Source organism: Malaya genurostris, chromosome 1 (genome assembly GCF_030247185.1).
Source record: "Malaya genurostris strain Urasoe2022 chromosome 1, Malgen_1.1, whole genome shotgun sequence".
In the NCBI taxonomy this organism is placed as follows: Eukaryota; Metazoa; Arthropoda; class Insecta; order Diptera; family Culicidae; genus Malaya; species Malaya genurostris.
Window position 1 is genome coordinate 68,689,475 of NC_080570.1, and position 15,708 is coordinate 68,705,182.

General features: G+C 37.6%; 1 protein-coding gene across 5 annotated transcripts in view; it reads right to left on the reverse strand.

Annotated features, from left to right (window-relative positions):
- LOC131440365 (probable serine/threonine-protein kinase ndrD) overlaps positions 1-15,708 on the reverse strand; it is a 491,144-nt gene that overhangs the window by 23,681 nt on the left and 451,755 nt on the right. For 4 of the 5 annotated variants that reach the window (XM_058611618.1, XM_058611617.1, XM_058611620.1 and 1 more), the window contains one exon: positions 11,332-11,443. In XM_058611618.1, the coding sequence (XP_058467601.1) occupies positions 11,332-11,443 (112 nt within the window). Of the gene's footprint in view, positions 1-11,331; positions 11,444-11,766; positions 11,825-15,708 lie in introns of all 5 variants that reach the window. The other variant, XR_009231378.1, reaches the window with a different exon arrangement.

A 15,708-nucleotide genomic window follows, 5' to 3' on the forward strand; every position in this document is an offset into this window, starting at 1 on the left:
AAGAGTTGGAAGTTCTAACATATGATAACCATATAATAACAAAATCAGTTATGATGTTTTATTTTCATTTGCAAGACTCATGATGAAGTTCATTAATTGAAAAAATGAGTTTTTCTGTTACTTTATATCGAAATATAATGATCAGAATTTTAAAAAAAGGCTGGTGGGTAATGTCAGAGACATAACTGGATGTCGTGAATACGAAAACAACTGACATGTTCCTTAACACTTCCGAATATCAATTAGTTGATCAATTGTATGAATTATGCAAGCACACCCCTTTTTCACATTTTTCGCAAAAACAAAGAAGCCTTCACTTGATCTCGATTACTGTGAATTTCACACAGCGAAAAGTGCACAAATCTAATCAAGTTGTTCTAGATTTGCACTAAACTGAGGATATTTACCTTCGATTTGCGAACAACAAATCCTAATAGTTCTTTAGAAAACTTGTAGAGCCATTAGAACGGCTGATTTTGTGTAATGCCCTCCGCCGTTGTTTTTTCACCAATGCTAATGACTGGCAGCTGTGACGTAATCGCTCTTGTCGGAAGCGAAACTAGCTGTGCAGACGACTCAAAACATATCTTCTCGCAGTGGTGATAGAATCCAAACTGATTCAATTTTTGTTAAGAGGTTTCTTTTTATGTGATTTCGTTTGTAGCTTTTTCACTAATGGGCGGTCCTAACGGCTATAAAAATAGCCGCATACAGAATTTTAATGTCGATTATTTCATTTCGGATTTGCATTTCATTGAAAGAAACTATCAGGGTGCTGTACGGGATTCATTCCTGCCTTTCAGAAGGACCAAATTGTGGAACTCACTACGATATTAAACACTGTTCGGAACATTTTCCTCGAACGATTTGTTGTACAGCAGCAGATATTTTGTTCTCTTCCTCAGAACGCGTTCTGATTGGCTGATGTTGATATGGGTCAAATTAGACAGGTTTTCCAATAGTGTACTATTGAAATACTTCAATGCTTTTGCTATACACGTTTAAGTTGAAAAATTTCTATTGGTAGTTAGATTATATAAATCCTTCCACATATCACTGAGCTATGAGCTTCAAAAATACGAGCAAGGAAAACGCGCCTTATGAATTATCCTCTTCGATACTCGTTTATACCAAACATTTCAGAATGTTTAATTTTGAATTATTTGAGATTATGTCACAAAACTGAAAATTTTATCATAAAATTGTGATCATATTTCCGATGGCGTGTAGCAAAAATTATGTTGATTCGTTAGATACAACAAGAGATGTTCACGATCAAAAACTTATCACTCTCTCAGAGGGTAAATTTTGAAAAGGCGCCCCATAGTAAAGTAAATCGTATTCACTACAAAAATTTCATAGTCCCAAAGTTTTCTATTCAGAGTGACGACGCAAAAAAAGGTAAAAAATTCTTCCAGGTTTGGCTCAAAACTGATTTAATTTGTAGGCTATATTTGTAGCATATTAAACAAACCGATTTCGATTATATCGGTTTTTAGTCCCAGCCATATCGGTTATAAATAACGGTCAAAAACTCTAAAATCTAAAACTCACTCAATTTTCTCAAAGATGATTTGATCGTACTTTGCAAGCTTAGGCTCAAATGGAGGGTCCTATAGTCTCGTAGGTTGCTGTTGAATTTGATCCGGGTCCGACTTCCGATTTAGTAACTATACGGTAAAGTGTGTTTAAAATTTCAAACAGTCATTTAACGCGACGATGCAAAATAAGAAAGAATTCTTATTAACTTGACACAACTCTTTACAAATTGAAAAGTTTATGTTAGTTCATATCCGGAGAAAGTTTCTTGATTTATTCAAGATTGAACAAAAAATGCTTGAAAGAATCATCTATTGATATTTTTGAATATATACTCAATATGAAAGAGACATCATTACATCACTAGGAGAATTAAAAAAGGTTTTTGTGTGACATATAATACTGGTAAATATAATTTTAATTTCTATGGAGACGCGTGATAATTTGTTATGTTAAACTAGTTTTTTTTCGAAAATGTTATATAGCTCCCTGGATTGATTGACACTACAATATTCCTGATCTATCAATCGGCATGCAAACATTTTATACTAACATAAGAATTATTCGCGTTAAAACAAAGTTGATAAATCTAACAGACCTGGCCAATGATTATATGTTTTGCTATGATAAATCAAAAACTGTTATAACAATTTAGCACTTCGGTATTTTTCTTCGTGATTCAAATTAGAAGTTTTAGAGTATAAATATAGAATTGGTTAAAAATTTGCTTCAAAATTGGTTTTCTTCGAGTTAATTTGTTCAGTTTTAAACTTGCTAAAATATTGAAACATGTTGTAACGATATTTTCACAGTGCTATTACAGTGTATGTTTTGATTTCAAATTTAACACCATAGAATAATCAGAATGCATTTCGTGTTTGTAATGTGTTTTGCCGGGTTGCACAATACGGTTTCAAGGATTCAAGCTAAAAACTTACAGTTTACGTATGGATTTCAAAGTTTGTTGTTGTTAATAACACAAGAATATCCGAAAGCTATTCGAACTCAATTAATAATTAATAACATCGAGCTACATAGAAAGCTTATTGAGATACCATAATATGTGTTCATTACATATATTTAGCAGAGCTTTATGTAACGATTCGGAAAAGAGTGTTTGAGAAATAATTTTCACTAACAACTTTTACCTTTCATGACCCGAACTGAAAACTAATTTGCAGTCATCAGTTTTTGATTCCTATTTTTGGAGAGTTGATCAATTGAAAAGACTGCAAATTATCAACTACAGTATCGATATAAAACAATTTAAACTACTGAAATAGAGCATTTCGGGAGGCACAAGGAAAGTTTACAGTCTTAAAAGTTTGTCATTGCCTTCAACGGCGGCGCTTTTCCATCTTGTAGTTAGAGAGTTTTGTAGTGATATCGAAATATCAACGCACTGACAAACAACTTATCGAAGCCGGATGGATCCCAATGGAAAACTAATATCGATACGATGAAAACTCCACCTCCGCATTCCAGATCGAATGGTCTTGTTACAACTGAAGCGGTTTCAAGTGTCTCTACTAATGGAGAAACACATATGCTAATAGATATTGTCTATTCATATCAGTAACAGAAATCCTTGCCTCATAGCACCTAAATAATTCAATTTGAAGGACCCAACCGAGGTGCGCTCGATTTCCTACATAGATTATAAGTTTGTAGTCAGGCCAGACTAGCAATTGCAGGTGGAGTTTACACCTGCTTAAAACTTTGTCTTTGTTCAGCGGAAATAGCTTTCACTGAACAGTCAATTTTGAATTGCTATTTATCTCGTATTTTTTTTTTGAAATTGAATGGTGCATTAATTTTGAACTTGTCGGTGCTTCAGGTCGGATTGTTTCAAATTTAAATTTCCCAGGTGTGCATCGAGTTCCGTTTTGGAACAAAAACTCAAACCTACCACCTCTAGCTTTTATCTATTAGGAGTAATCATCTGCTGACTGTGCTCCACTCTCTAACCTTCCCCACATGCAACGCCATCGCCTTGCTCGGCAATTACCTGAAATAAGTTAATGGAAAATCAATTAGCGCGAATGATTGATGCCGCCTTGATTGGATAGGCCCAAAACTAACATCAATAGAACATTTTTCCACATTAATGAAAAGATTCAATCAAACAGTCTCGCCATCACACCTTGTTAAGTGAACACGGGAAATATGTACATGCGAAAGGTGCGATCGAGCTGGCAAGTAGAAATGGTTCTCAGCCCAGATTGATTGGAAGGCATTGTGTTGCTTCCGAGTCATAAGTTAAAAGCAAACGAGAAAAAGAGAGAAAAAAAACCTCCCGCATCACGAACGAGAAGGTTTGATCATAAATCCTGTTGGTGGCCGTCAGCGCAGAGAGAGAGAGAGTAGAACTTGTTGATTCTACGAAAATAGATGGTAACTGAATTTATTTTCATTTGAGTAGGATAGAAGGATAATAGATCCGAAAAATCTGTCATAACACTGCATTCGTTAGTTTCCTGTATGGTCCTGATTTCTGATGATAATAATGTTAAGAAAATCTTTTCAGGAAAACATCTTCAAACATTTACATTTCCTTAAAACAATTAAATATGAACAAAGTCCTTCTGATTTGAATATTTATTTTAAGAATCATGTTTTTTTTACTGTTTAACAACAAGATTTAAGTTCTGGTTTATTTTCGAATGTATCTGATAAAACAAATTATTACCAGGAATGGATTTATTGTACATCGTGGCTGCATTGAAATTGAAACTTCATCTATTTCAATCGACTATTATGAGAACATTTTCCAACTAACATTCGAATGAATTCGCTTAGCATTCTTAAAAAAACTTAACAAGGCTACAACCCTCAACAGTTAGTTTTTACCTTTCTCATATAAAAAGACTATGCAATCACTGTGAAAACCGACTGTTGAACCGAGTATCATATACCATCTACTCATCTCGCTAAGTGCCCTTGATTTTTTTTTTGGAGATGACTGAACCGATTTTCTCGAACGATTCACGATTTATATGAATGGTCTGATAGTCCCATAAAACGCTATTGAGTTTTAGTGTTGAACCTTGTTTAAAAAGAATTTTCCCCCTTTCACTTCGTCGCTTTAGGTGGTGGTACACAATTTTTCTCTGAATGAATGAATGAATAAATGGTGTAATGATACAAACAAATTCGAAATAGTGTATGAAATTATCAACAAAATGTATAAAAATAACAACTTATTTTATAATGAATAGCAGTTAATCGTTTGATTCAAATAATATTCTTCAGCAGAATTCTATGTAAAATGCTATGCTACGGTTTGAAATGGCGATTCGAAAGCTTTGACATGCATCACCCTGTAATTGCGGAACCGGAAGTCAGATCCGGATGAAATTTCCCAGTAGTATTTGAGACAATGAGTTTTAATTTAAATCAAGATTTTTGAGAATCGACTCAAGCATTGCTGAGAAATCGAAGTGAGTTTCACTTTTGGAGCTGTTCTTCACCACTTTCGGTGCTCTGGAACTGGTAATGGGAGACCAATACTGCCGAATTAAGTTTAAATGCCGAATTAAGTTTAAAGTTCTGCAAACCAGTAAAATTTATCAGTCAGTTTTATGGAATTTATACATGTTTTTGCTATCGTTTGTGGAAAAATTCTTATGCGATTGAAAAATTTCCACTCTTCGCGCTCTACTTCCGAAACCGAAAGTCGAATCTGTATGTTCTAGAATTTTTTGAATCACTTTAATACCTTTAGTTCGAGTCTTTTTTTGTGAAAATCGGTTGAGCCATTTCCGAGAATATCAAGTTCACATTTTTTCCTTAGTTTTCACATATCACCCTATAACTCCGAAATCGGAAGTCGGATTCAAATGAAATTCAATAGCAAGCCTTGAGGCTAAAAGACCATCTACCTATAAGCCCTTTAGTTTGAATCTTAATTGAAGAAAATCGGATGAGGGGTCTCTGAGAAAAACGAATTCACTTTTTCGTCATTTTTTGTACATTTTATCCCGTTACTCCCGAACCGGAAGTCCGATCCGGGTAAAATTCAATAGCAACCGGTACGAAACTTATGAGGAATGCGATTGGAAACTTGGAACTCCTGGCAGTCCAATAGGGCATACTAAAATGGTTTGGAACACCGATTTTTTATGTTACTGTACATTAACGTATACTGTCCACTTAGTAGCATGTACGAGCATGCTGTAATTCCGGACGAGGGCAAATAAGGAACGATACAAACAAACACAAAACAGATTGAGCTCAATACCTTGCAGACATGACACAAGAAATTACTACGAAAAGATGAACCGTTCGCGCAGAGGCTATGTGCCTCAATCCGATATGTGCCAGAATGGGCATCTTACGTTCGGGACGGAAGAATCCGAGTACAGTATTGTGTAGTGAACAATAGAACGACATCGAAATGAGTGAACCAAACGAACAAAAGCTACCGGCGACATAAAAGAATACAATTATTGTTGACTTCAGACAGTGCAAAATTCGACCTTCGATACGAGAACTTGAAGGTTTGCTTAAGGAACAGATGCACATTAAACGTGTCCATTTACTTCAAGGCAATAAGACGAATAATGTTGTTTACATCCAGTTTTATAAAGAGTTGTATGCAATTCAATTCGCAAAAGACAATAACAGTGTGCACTATGTGGAGCACGAGAACATTAAGTACAACATTCCAGTATATATGGAAGATAGTGCTATAGAAGTACGTGTGCATGATCTTCCCTTAAGCGTCATCGATCCTTATATTCGCAAAACTATGTCCCAATACGGAGAGATTCTCTCTATCGAAAAAGAAAAGTGGAAGGACTTTTTCCCCGGTATTCTAAATGGCGTACGTTTGTTACGCATGCGCTTGAGGATTGCCTATACCTTCTTATGTGACATTCGGTCAGGATACAAGAATACCGTGCAAATCACTTGTTACCTATGACAATCAGATGGCCACATGTCAATATTGCCAAAAAGCTGTTCACTACGGTAAGCCATGTGATAAACTGGACGAGGAGACAACCACATCAAAGGACAACGGTGCTTCCTTCACATCAACCCCAAGCAACCCCAGTACACCTGTAACAGCCACCAACAACAATGAAGCATCCCCTTCAACGAAACCATCAGTATCCCCTATAGAACAAAGTACACCAGCTGCAGTTAACAGCTTACCATCCAACCAACCAGCAACTGCAACCAATGTACAACAAGGCGCATCTACAGCAACTCTCAACGAGCCTAAGACTACGATCAACAAGGACAACGAAAATAAAACGGAAATCACACATAACACCGACGATGAAGCAATGGATGATGAGATAAACCGCGGACGAAGTGATCCCCGATCCTCGTCGGATAGAAATGGAAACTCATCTCCGCCTAGAAAATGGGTGACAACGAGATCCAATAGCAAAAAAAAATTTTTTAGTAACAAAAATGTAGGCCAATCGGCCACGTAAAGCTTTTACGCAAAAAGGCCAGAATAAAAATTTTATTACAAAAACAAAAAAAACTATGCATCGGCCAGAATAAGCCGAAAACAACGTTTTCGTTCGGCACGTCAGGAAAGACGTGGTACTTCGGTACCAAATATATAAGTGTTTTGCAAATAGCATTAACTTTACGTCTGCTTAGCGGTTCAAGTTGAACTGTTTAAGTTTGCAATAAGCAGTTCAATTTGAACTGCTCTGCACTGACGAGTCTAAGACGAAACGTAAAGAAAAGTAAAAACGGTTATGTGCCCTAAGCACAAACATAGGCTAACCCCTAAATGACCATACCTGCATCGGCCAGAATAAGCCGAAAACAACGTTTTCGTTCGGCACGTCAGGAAAGACGTGGTACTTCGGTACCAAATATATAAGTGTTTTGCAAATAGCATTAACTTTACGTCTGCTTAGCGGTTCAAGTTGAACTGTTTAAGTTTGCAATAAGCAGTTCAATTTGAACTGCTCTGCACTGACGAGTCTAAGACGAAACGTAAAGAAAAGTATGCAACTATAGTTTAAAAGCATGTAGAAAGAGCGATAATAGACACGAGTGGCAAAATTTTCGAAGAATCAGTTCAGCAACTTGGTTTGACCGATAACATTGACATTAAAATACATAGCTTTGAGATGATACAGGAAACGTACATTAGACCCAAAACTGAACCCAGGGCTTCGTAGTATGCTTTGATCGAGCGAATCTCGCCGTCGACCGAAGTTAACTATATAAAAAAACTCCAACTAGACCAGTTTTTCTCTATTGGCACTAGTCTTTGGAAATGTTGGTGGAGGATCAACGTCCACTGAGTGTTTCCGAACGGAAAGTGTTGCGAGCAATATTTGTCGGTTAACGGATGCAGTATGGTACGCGGAGAAAGCGAAGGAACCTTGAGCTAAATCAGCTGCCGGGACGAACAAATGACCGGACGGTTACGATGGCCCGGGCATGGGCATGAACCTAGAATGTCGAAGGACAACTTGGGTGATTCGACCAGTACAAAAAGAGAAGGCGCGCAGTGAGCAAGATGGATCGATCAAGTTAACCGATGGCCGGTGAACCCATCGCTGCTCCCAAAACTGGCGGCGAATAATTGAGAGGAAACGCCTCCTATAAAAGATCCGCGTGGTTCACGATAGAAAGAGAAGGTGAATACTTAGTAACTATACTTACACCACCACAGAACTGCATATTTCTAGGTTTACTCGTACGCTAACGCCTCAATTTACGCGCAGAATTAGGAATTCATAAATTAAACCGTGACATTTTAAATGTTTCGTAAAAAATGTTTTTTTTTTTCAATTCACACAAAAGCATCTAGGATCATCTGTGTATATTCTGCAACAACAGAAAACCCTAAGAGATATTCCAAGATCCAAGAACTATCTGGGTTATTGTCCTTAGAGGGTACACTGTGACACAGCAAGAACTACAACGGCTAATGTCTATTTTTTGGTTGCTGTTCATATTGTTACACAATACTCTTTTATCTGTTTCGAGTATGTTCTTAGTCAACCAAGAACTTAAGTGAAAACATGTCTTAAGATCTGCACGAGCAATCCGCAGCTTATGTATAATTTTTCTATGCTGCTCATTGTCATGGAGCTACATACCCGAATATGGAACGTGAAGGTTGAATTCGTTAGTGTATTTTGTTATTCTGGTAGATCTTAAGGTCTGCACTCCAGATAGTTTTTGGATATGGCGTAGATCATTCAAGTTTTTGAATAAACAAATTCTTCTTCAAAATTCATAAAATGATCCAATGAATTGAATGTGATACCACGAGTTGTACCAAAAAAAAAGAAACTCATCAAGAATTTCATCGGTTCCGTTGGTAAACCCGAAGACTTTTATTCCATGAACGTTTTAGATGGAGAAGTACTTCCATATTAAAAAGGCGGGTGGGTAATGTCAGAGACATAACTGGATGTCGTGAACACGAAAACAACTGACATGTTTCTTAACACTTCCGAATATCAATTAGTTGACCAATTGTACGAATTATACAAGCATTCCCCTTTTTCACATTTTTCGCAAAAACAAAGAAGGCTTTACTTGATCTCGATTACTGTGAATTTCAAACAGCGAAAAGTGCACAAATCTAACCAAACTGTTCTTGATTTGCACCAAACTGAGGATAATTACCTTCGATTTGCGAACAACAAATCCTAATAGTTCTTTAGAAAACTTGTAGAGCCATTAGAACGGCTGATTTTGTGTAATGCTCTCCACCGTTGTTTTTTCACCAATGCTAATGACTGGCAGCTGTGACGTAATCGCTCTTGTCGAAAGCGAAATTAGCTGTGCAAACGACACAAAACACATCTGCTCGCAGTGGCGATAGAATCCAAACTGATTCAATTTTTGTTAGGAGCTTTCTTTTTATGTGATTTCGTTTGTAGATTTTTCACTAATGGGCGGTCCTAACGGCTATAAAAATAGCCTCATACAGAATTTTAATGTCGATTATTTCATCTCGGATTTGCATAATTTATTTGAAAGAAACTTTCAATATGCTGTAGGGATTCATTTATAGCATTCAGAAGGATCAAATTGAGGAACTCACTACGATATTCAACACTTTTCGGAACATTTTCCTCGAACGATTTGTTGTACAGCAGCAGATATTTTGTTCTCTTGCTCAGAACGCGTTCTGATTGGCTGGTGTTGACATGAGTCACATGAGACAGGTTTTTCAATAGTGTACTATTGAAATACTTCAATGCTTTTGCTATACATGTTTAAGTTGAAAAATTTCGATTCTATTGGTAGTTAGATTATATAAATCCTTTCACAGATCACTGAGCTATGAGCTCTAAAAATACGAGCAAGGCAAACGCGCCTTATGGATTATCCCCTTTGATACTCGTTTATGCCAAACATTTCAGAAAAATTTAATTTTGAATTATTTGAGATTATGTCACACAACTGATAATTTTATCATGAAATTGTGATCATATTTCCGATGGCGTGTAGCAAAAATTATGTTGATTCGTTAGATACAACAATAGATATTCGAGATCAAAAACTCATCACCCTCTCAGAGGGTAAATTTTGAAAAGGCACCCAATAATAAAGTAAGTCGTATTCACGACAAAAGTGATCCAACAATGACGAACCGAGTCAAATACGAATGCAAGTACACCTAAACCTCCGTTTACGAACACTTTTTATGCGATACCTCTTTTTACGAACCAAATCCCCAATAACGTAAACTTTTTTTACGAACCTGCTTCGTAAAAAGAGGTTTCGGAATACATCGATTTCCGACTCATTTATATTCCATGGAAACTACTACAATATGGGTATTTTTGGAACGGGTTTAAAGAGTAGATTCCGGAAAATGATGTTTGAGGTATTTTGGAAATCCAAAATGGCGACTTACGGTTGATTGATATTCCAAGAAAACCCTTACATTATGGATATTTTCGGAACGGGATTGATGAGTTCTTGGATTCTGAAGTCCAAGATGGCGACTTCCGGTTTATCGATATTTCTTGAAAACCTTCACAATATGGGTATTTTAGGAAGTATTCAATAAACAGCTGCCGCAAATCTATGCTTGGTGAAGTCTCGAGTTCCAATATAACATCCACTGGTTTTTCGATATGCCTTAAAAACCCTTAAAACAAATAAATTTCCGGAACAGATTGGATACCAATAAACGATGTTTGAGCTCGTTTCAAAATTCAATGAGGTGACTTCCGGTATAGTGCATTCGAGGAATGCCAAGTTCAAGGAATACGGCAAAAACTTTTAAGAAATACTAATAAACCGGAAGTCACTGTTTTGGATTTCAGTACCACCTCAAATATCGTTTTTCAACATCTACTTTTTTATCCTGTTCCAAAAGTACCCATATTGTAAGGGTTTTAAAGGAATATCAATAAACCGGAAGCCGCCATCTTTGATTTTAAAACGAGTCCAAACATCATTTTCTTGTACTTAAGTCATATGATGCGCGGTTCCCACATTCATTACACAAAACTTTTTTTACGAAGTGAATTCCAAATAACGTAAACTTTTTTTACGAACTACCGTTTAGTTCGTAAATGGAGGTTTCGGTGTAGTATGATCATGGTTTCGGCGAAGAAGCAACCACGTAAAAACATGACCAGAACTTCAATAAAAACCGAGGCCATGATCGTTCTGAAAAATCAAGTGTCACAAAATACATCGTAACAGTAGCATGACTTTATGTACTATGGCTAAACAGCTGTAAAACATTAAGTCTGTATGTTAAGCCTTCCCTCCCATCTCTGGAACGAAATCCTACTCGTTAAAACTTTAAATGATATCGAAACTTGTATCTGCACTTACCACAAAAAGAAGGGCAACCAGCAAAGCAGAAAAACTCCCATGATAATTCCAAGTGTCCTTGCTGCTTTATGCTCTGCTCTCCAGCCCTTTGCCGGACGGGTGGAAGCTCCACCTGTGGACATTTTTTTTCATCCGAAGTTGATTGCATAATTTGTTCCCCATCATCGTCATCAACATCAAGAACATCATCATCATCATCATCGTCGTCGTCGTCGTCGTCGTCGTCGCCATTGTCATCGTCGCCGAAGTCACAATTTATTTCGCAAAATGAGCGCAGTTTGTTGGATGTTTAATTAAATTTCCGTTGTTTATATGCAATTTCCAGGCACAACGATGACCGAGCGTTGGCAAGACGAGCCGAGCAATAAGAAAGAAAAGTGAAAGTTAATTTAGTGGGTTGTTTTCTTACATGTTTTGCTTTACCCCGCACCCTACCGGTTCGGGGCAGGCAATTTAGACGCTGCTGCTTGCTCAAAGTTACAATCACATAGAGCTAGAGAGAGAAAGAGAGAGAATGATGCATTTGAAAAACTATAGATCACTAGACAACGGAGTGTACGAAGGAACTTTATCCATGCATCGCTACGGAAACTATATAGAGTAATTTTTAGCTAATTCAAAACTAATGAAATGTGTAATGCATCGTGGCGATTGCCGGCAGATTTTGTGTTCAACTAAAATTTACATCGTCAGGCATTGTAAGGTTTAGTTCCATTATACTATCAAAAAACTAATAATTTTAGCTGATTTCCGATTTCAAAATTGCATCCAAACAGAATCAGCCTGCGTTGCCAACAAAATGCATTACAGTTACAATTTTCGAACAGTAAAACACAATATGCAAATAAACAATAAACATGAACAGCTCGATCGGTTTCATGTTAAACGCACTATACTGTCATAAATTTTGTGTTACGCCTACTACACACCTACCGCAGAATGTTCGTCCAAAATCCTGTACCCAAGTCAACCAAATTGTAAATAACTAGCCTTCCCTTCCTTCCCAGTACATACTTGCACTGAAATGCACAAAGTGGACCGACCATGGCACCGGGACCATGTCAGCAGAACATACAGTTGAACCAACAATCCGTGCAAACAAGGTGCATCCATCTAACTCTAACTAACAGGAAACGCTCATTACACGAGTAATTTGAACTGGGAGGAAATAATAATCAGATCACAACAGGAATATTTCATGGTTGGCTATAATATTCAACGGTTCCGTTGTTGAATCCATGCAGCTTCAGTTTAATGGTAACTATAGTATAAATATAATGCATGGTTTAGTTGTTACAGTTGATACTATCAATTTTCCGTATTCTGGCAGGGAAAAGTGTTATGTACGGTACTTATGGCCAAACTAGTCAAAAAGTGACAATACAAGAGAATTTGGCTCTCAGAAATCAAGGACCCTGCAATATTTTTCTTCTCTACTGCTCCAAAATTTGTACTACTACTACCACGAATATGAAACACGAATAGAGCACAGATTCAAAGTTCATACAAGTTTATAAGTAACGTAGTAACAAGCAAACAATAACAAAAGGTGGTGTAAGATAATGAACATCTGATTAGAATCGCTGTTTATAACATTGCGTTGAGAAGAACATGTCCCAGATGTATTTCTGACAGCTTTAAATAATACTACTGTGGGCAAAAAATAGTAAGAATTTGTTCATAATTTCAAAATACTTTATTTATTCTTCCAAAATTATTTCGTCCTCCTCAAAGTAATCCCCCCAGGACTCAATACAAACAGTTGATAAAGTCAATTTTCGTAATAGCCTTTATGGGCGTAGCGATTCACGTTTGATGTCTTCAATTGATTCAAAACGGTTTCCCCGGAGTGATCGTTTGAGTTTGCTGAATAGCCAAAAATCACACTGAGCTAAATCTGGCGAAAACGGAGATTGCGGAACGATATTGATTGAATTTTTGGTGACAAAATAACGAAGAATCAAAGCGATGCATCATTGTAGTGCAAACCCCATGAGTTGTCGGTCCATAATTCCGACCTCGTTTTACGAATGGCTTTGGACAAATGACGCATAACACTCAAATAGTATTCCTTATTGACAGCCTGGCCGGTCGGAAGGAATTTCGAGAGCACCACACCTTGATAATCAAAGAAAACTGTCAACATTACCTTGGACGTGGTGCGTCCACAACTTATACCAATCAAAAACACTCGCTCGGGACATACAATTATCACTGAAGTCTTTTGCAACATTCTGAACTTTTCGGCACCAGAAATTTGATTCCGCACGCAAAATTTAATGTAACTTCTTTGATGAATAATTTCACTCATTGTAAAAATCGGCGATTGCACTTTTAATATTTCAGAAAGACAAACATATACTCAACACTAATGAATATTTTGACATGACACTTGGCGCAGATGTCACTGACAGTCATACCAACCTAAAAAAAATTTCGACGAAGAAGGTTTCCGCACGAAATATAAATCAAAAGTCTTACTACTTTTTGCCCACAGTATTCATCACTATATTAAAACGGATCAGAGTCATTTCGCCGAAAGCCGTTTTGCCGAGAGTCATTTCGTCGAAAGGGTCATTTCGCCGAGCGACATAACGCCGAATGGGTCACTTCGCCGAATGTCATTTCGCCGATTCTTGCAATTGTCTTAATATTATAATTGAAATTCAAAATAAACACAAATAATTGATAATACGTTAACGCCCGTTTTGTTGAGCTACAATTGTACTTTTTGAATAAATATTGATTCGTGTACTCTAGAATAAAGAATGATTCACGAAACTTCAGAGCGGAGTTCCCAATGAAACTTGTTGACTATTGGCCACTAAGCATCAAAGCAATTGCATAGGTGTATCTACCAAGCAAATGTATGTGGAATTTTCCATTTACTAAGTGAAAAAATATCTAATGCAGCTTCGCCACATCGTTTTGATTCGTGTGCTGTCCGACCTCGCTACCGCTCGTTTGGACCTAACTAAAGCAAAGAAACCTAGCTTTGAGTAGACCTGGCAATCGAGGCGGTTACAGGTTTGTATGCAAGAGGGCGCCGCTTCCGACGGCGGGTCGAAATTACCCCTTCGGCGAAATGTCCCTTTCGGCGAAATGACCCTTTCGGCGAAGTTACCTATTCGGCGAAATGACCTATTCGGCGAAACGAATTTCGGCGACATGGCATTCGGCGAAACGACTTTCGGCGAAATGACCCTCTCTTTATTAAAACAAATATCAAGCACAGCCACATTTTGCCACCTCTGATTACGGTTTTTATGATCATTCTAATTCTAAATCAGTGATTCCCGAAGTGTTTTTTTTTCGACTCACCAGTGGGTAATAGCACATTTTCGGAGGTCAATAAACTCAACATGTTAAACATGACAGTGGGCTCCGCCATCACTGTCGTCGACTTTTATCCGTCAATTGTGTATCCTCCAGTGTTTTCGGATAAAATTTTCATGACATTTGGACGTAAAGAAGCTGAGATATCGAGCTAAATGTGACAGTACATTGTCAGTGTAGTATCGGTCGGAAAACGAGCATCGAACAAAGAGCCAACATTAAGACTGCCACTTTGCACGTTGACGCTTGGTTTCGGGCTCATCAGGAATCAGGAATCAGAACAAATTGGCTCAAATGGCACGTTCCCTTGATATTTGGAGATTTGTGCCTTGCCATCAATTTGTTTTTAGCATCATTTTCCCGATATATAAGAGGGAAGGATTGAAAGGAAATGGTAAGGGTTGGACTAGGAGGATGGGAAAAAATGACGACACAAAAACACATAAAAGCAGAAGTAAATTCTGCACCCCTAAGGGATGCCGAACAATCTGCTGGGGATCACATCTGGTGGAAGCAGAAGTAAATTCTGAACCTCTAAGAGGTCCCGAACAGTCTGCTATTAATAAAACCTCCAACCCCCGAGAGGATTTAGAGATCTTACAAAAGCGACACCATTCTGCACTCCCGGAAGAATGCAGAACGATTCGCAGTATGTACGAGCAGAAGTAAATTCGGTACCCCCTAAAGGATGCCAAACAATCTGCTAAACCCTATTTAAGGTGAATACAGAAAGGATTCATTCACTCCATGAAGAACGATGAACCCTTCTGACTATAGCTCCTTACCACATTGGGTGAGAAACGAGAGAATATCCTTCAATTTTAGCTCCGCATACACAGACTCAACCAGGTATGGAGAACCAAAAACCCGGATACGAAGCTGCGTCAATGCGGGGCAGTTACATATCAGATGATATGAAGTACCGTAATCGCATTCACACAAATCACACGAATAATACTCAGCACGTTGAATAGTAGCCATGTGATAATTGAGTTTGCAATGTCCAGTCAGAGCTCTGACCAGAATACTGCAATGATGCTT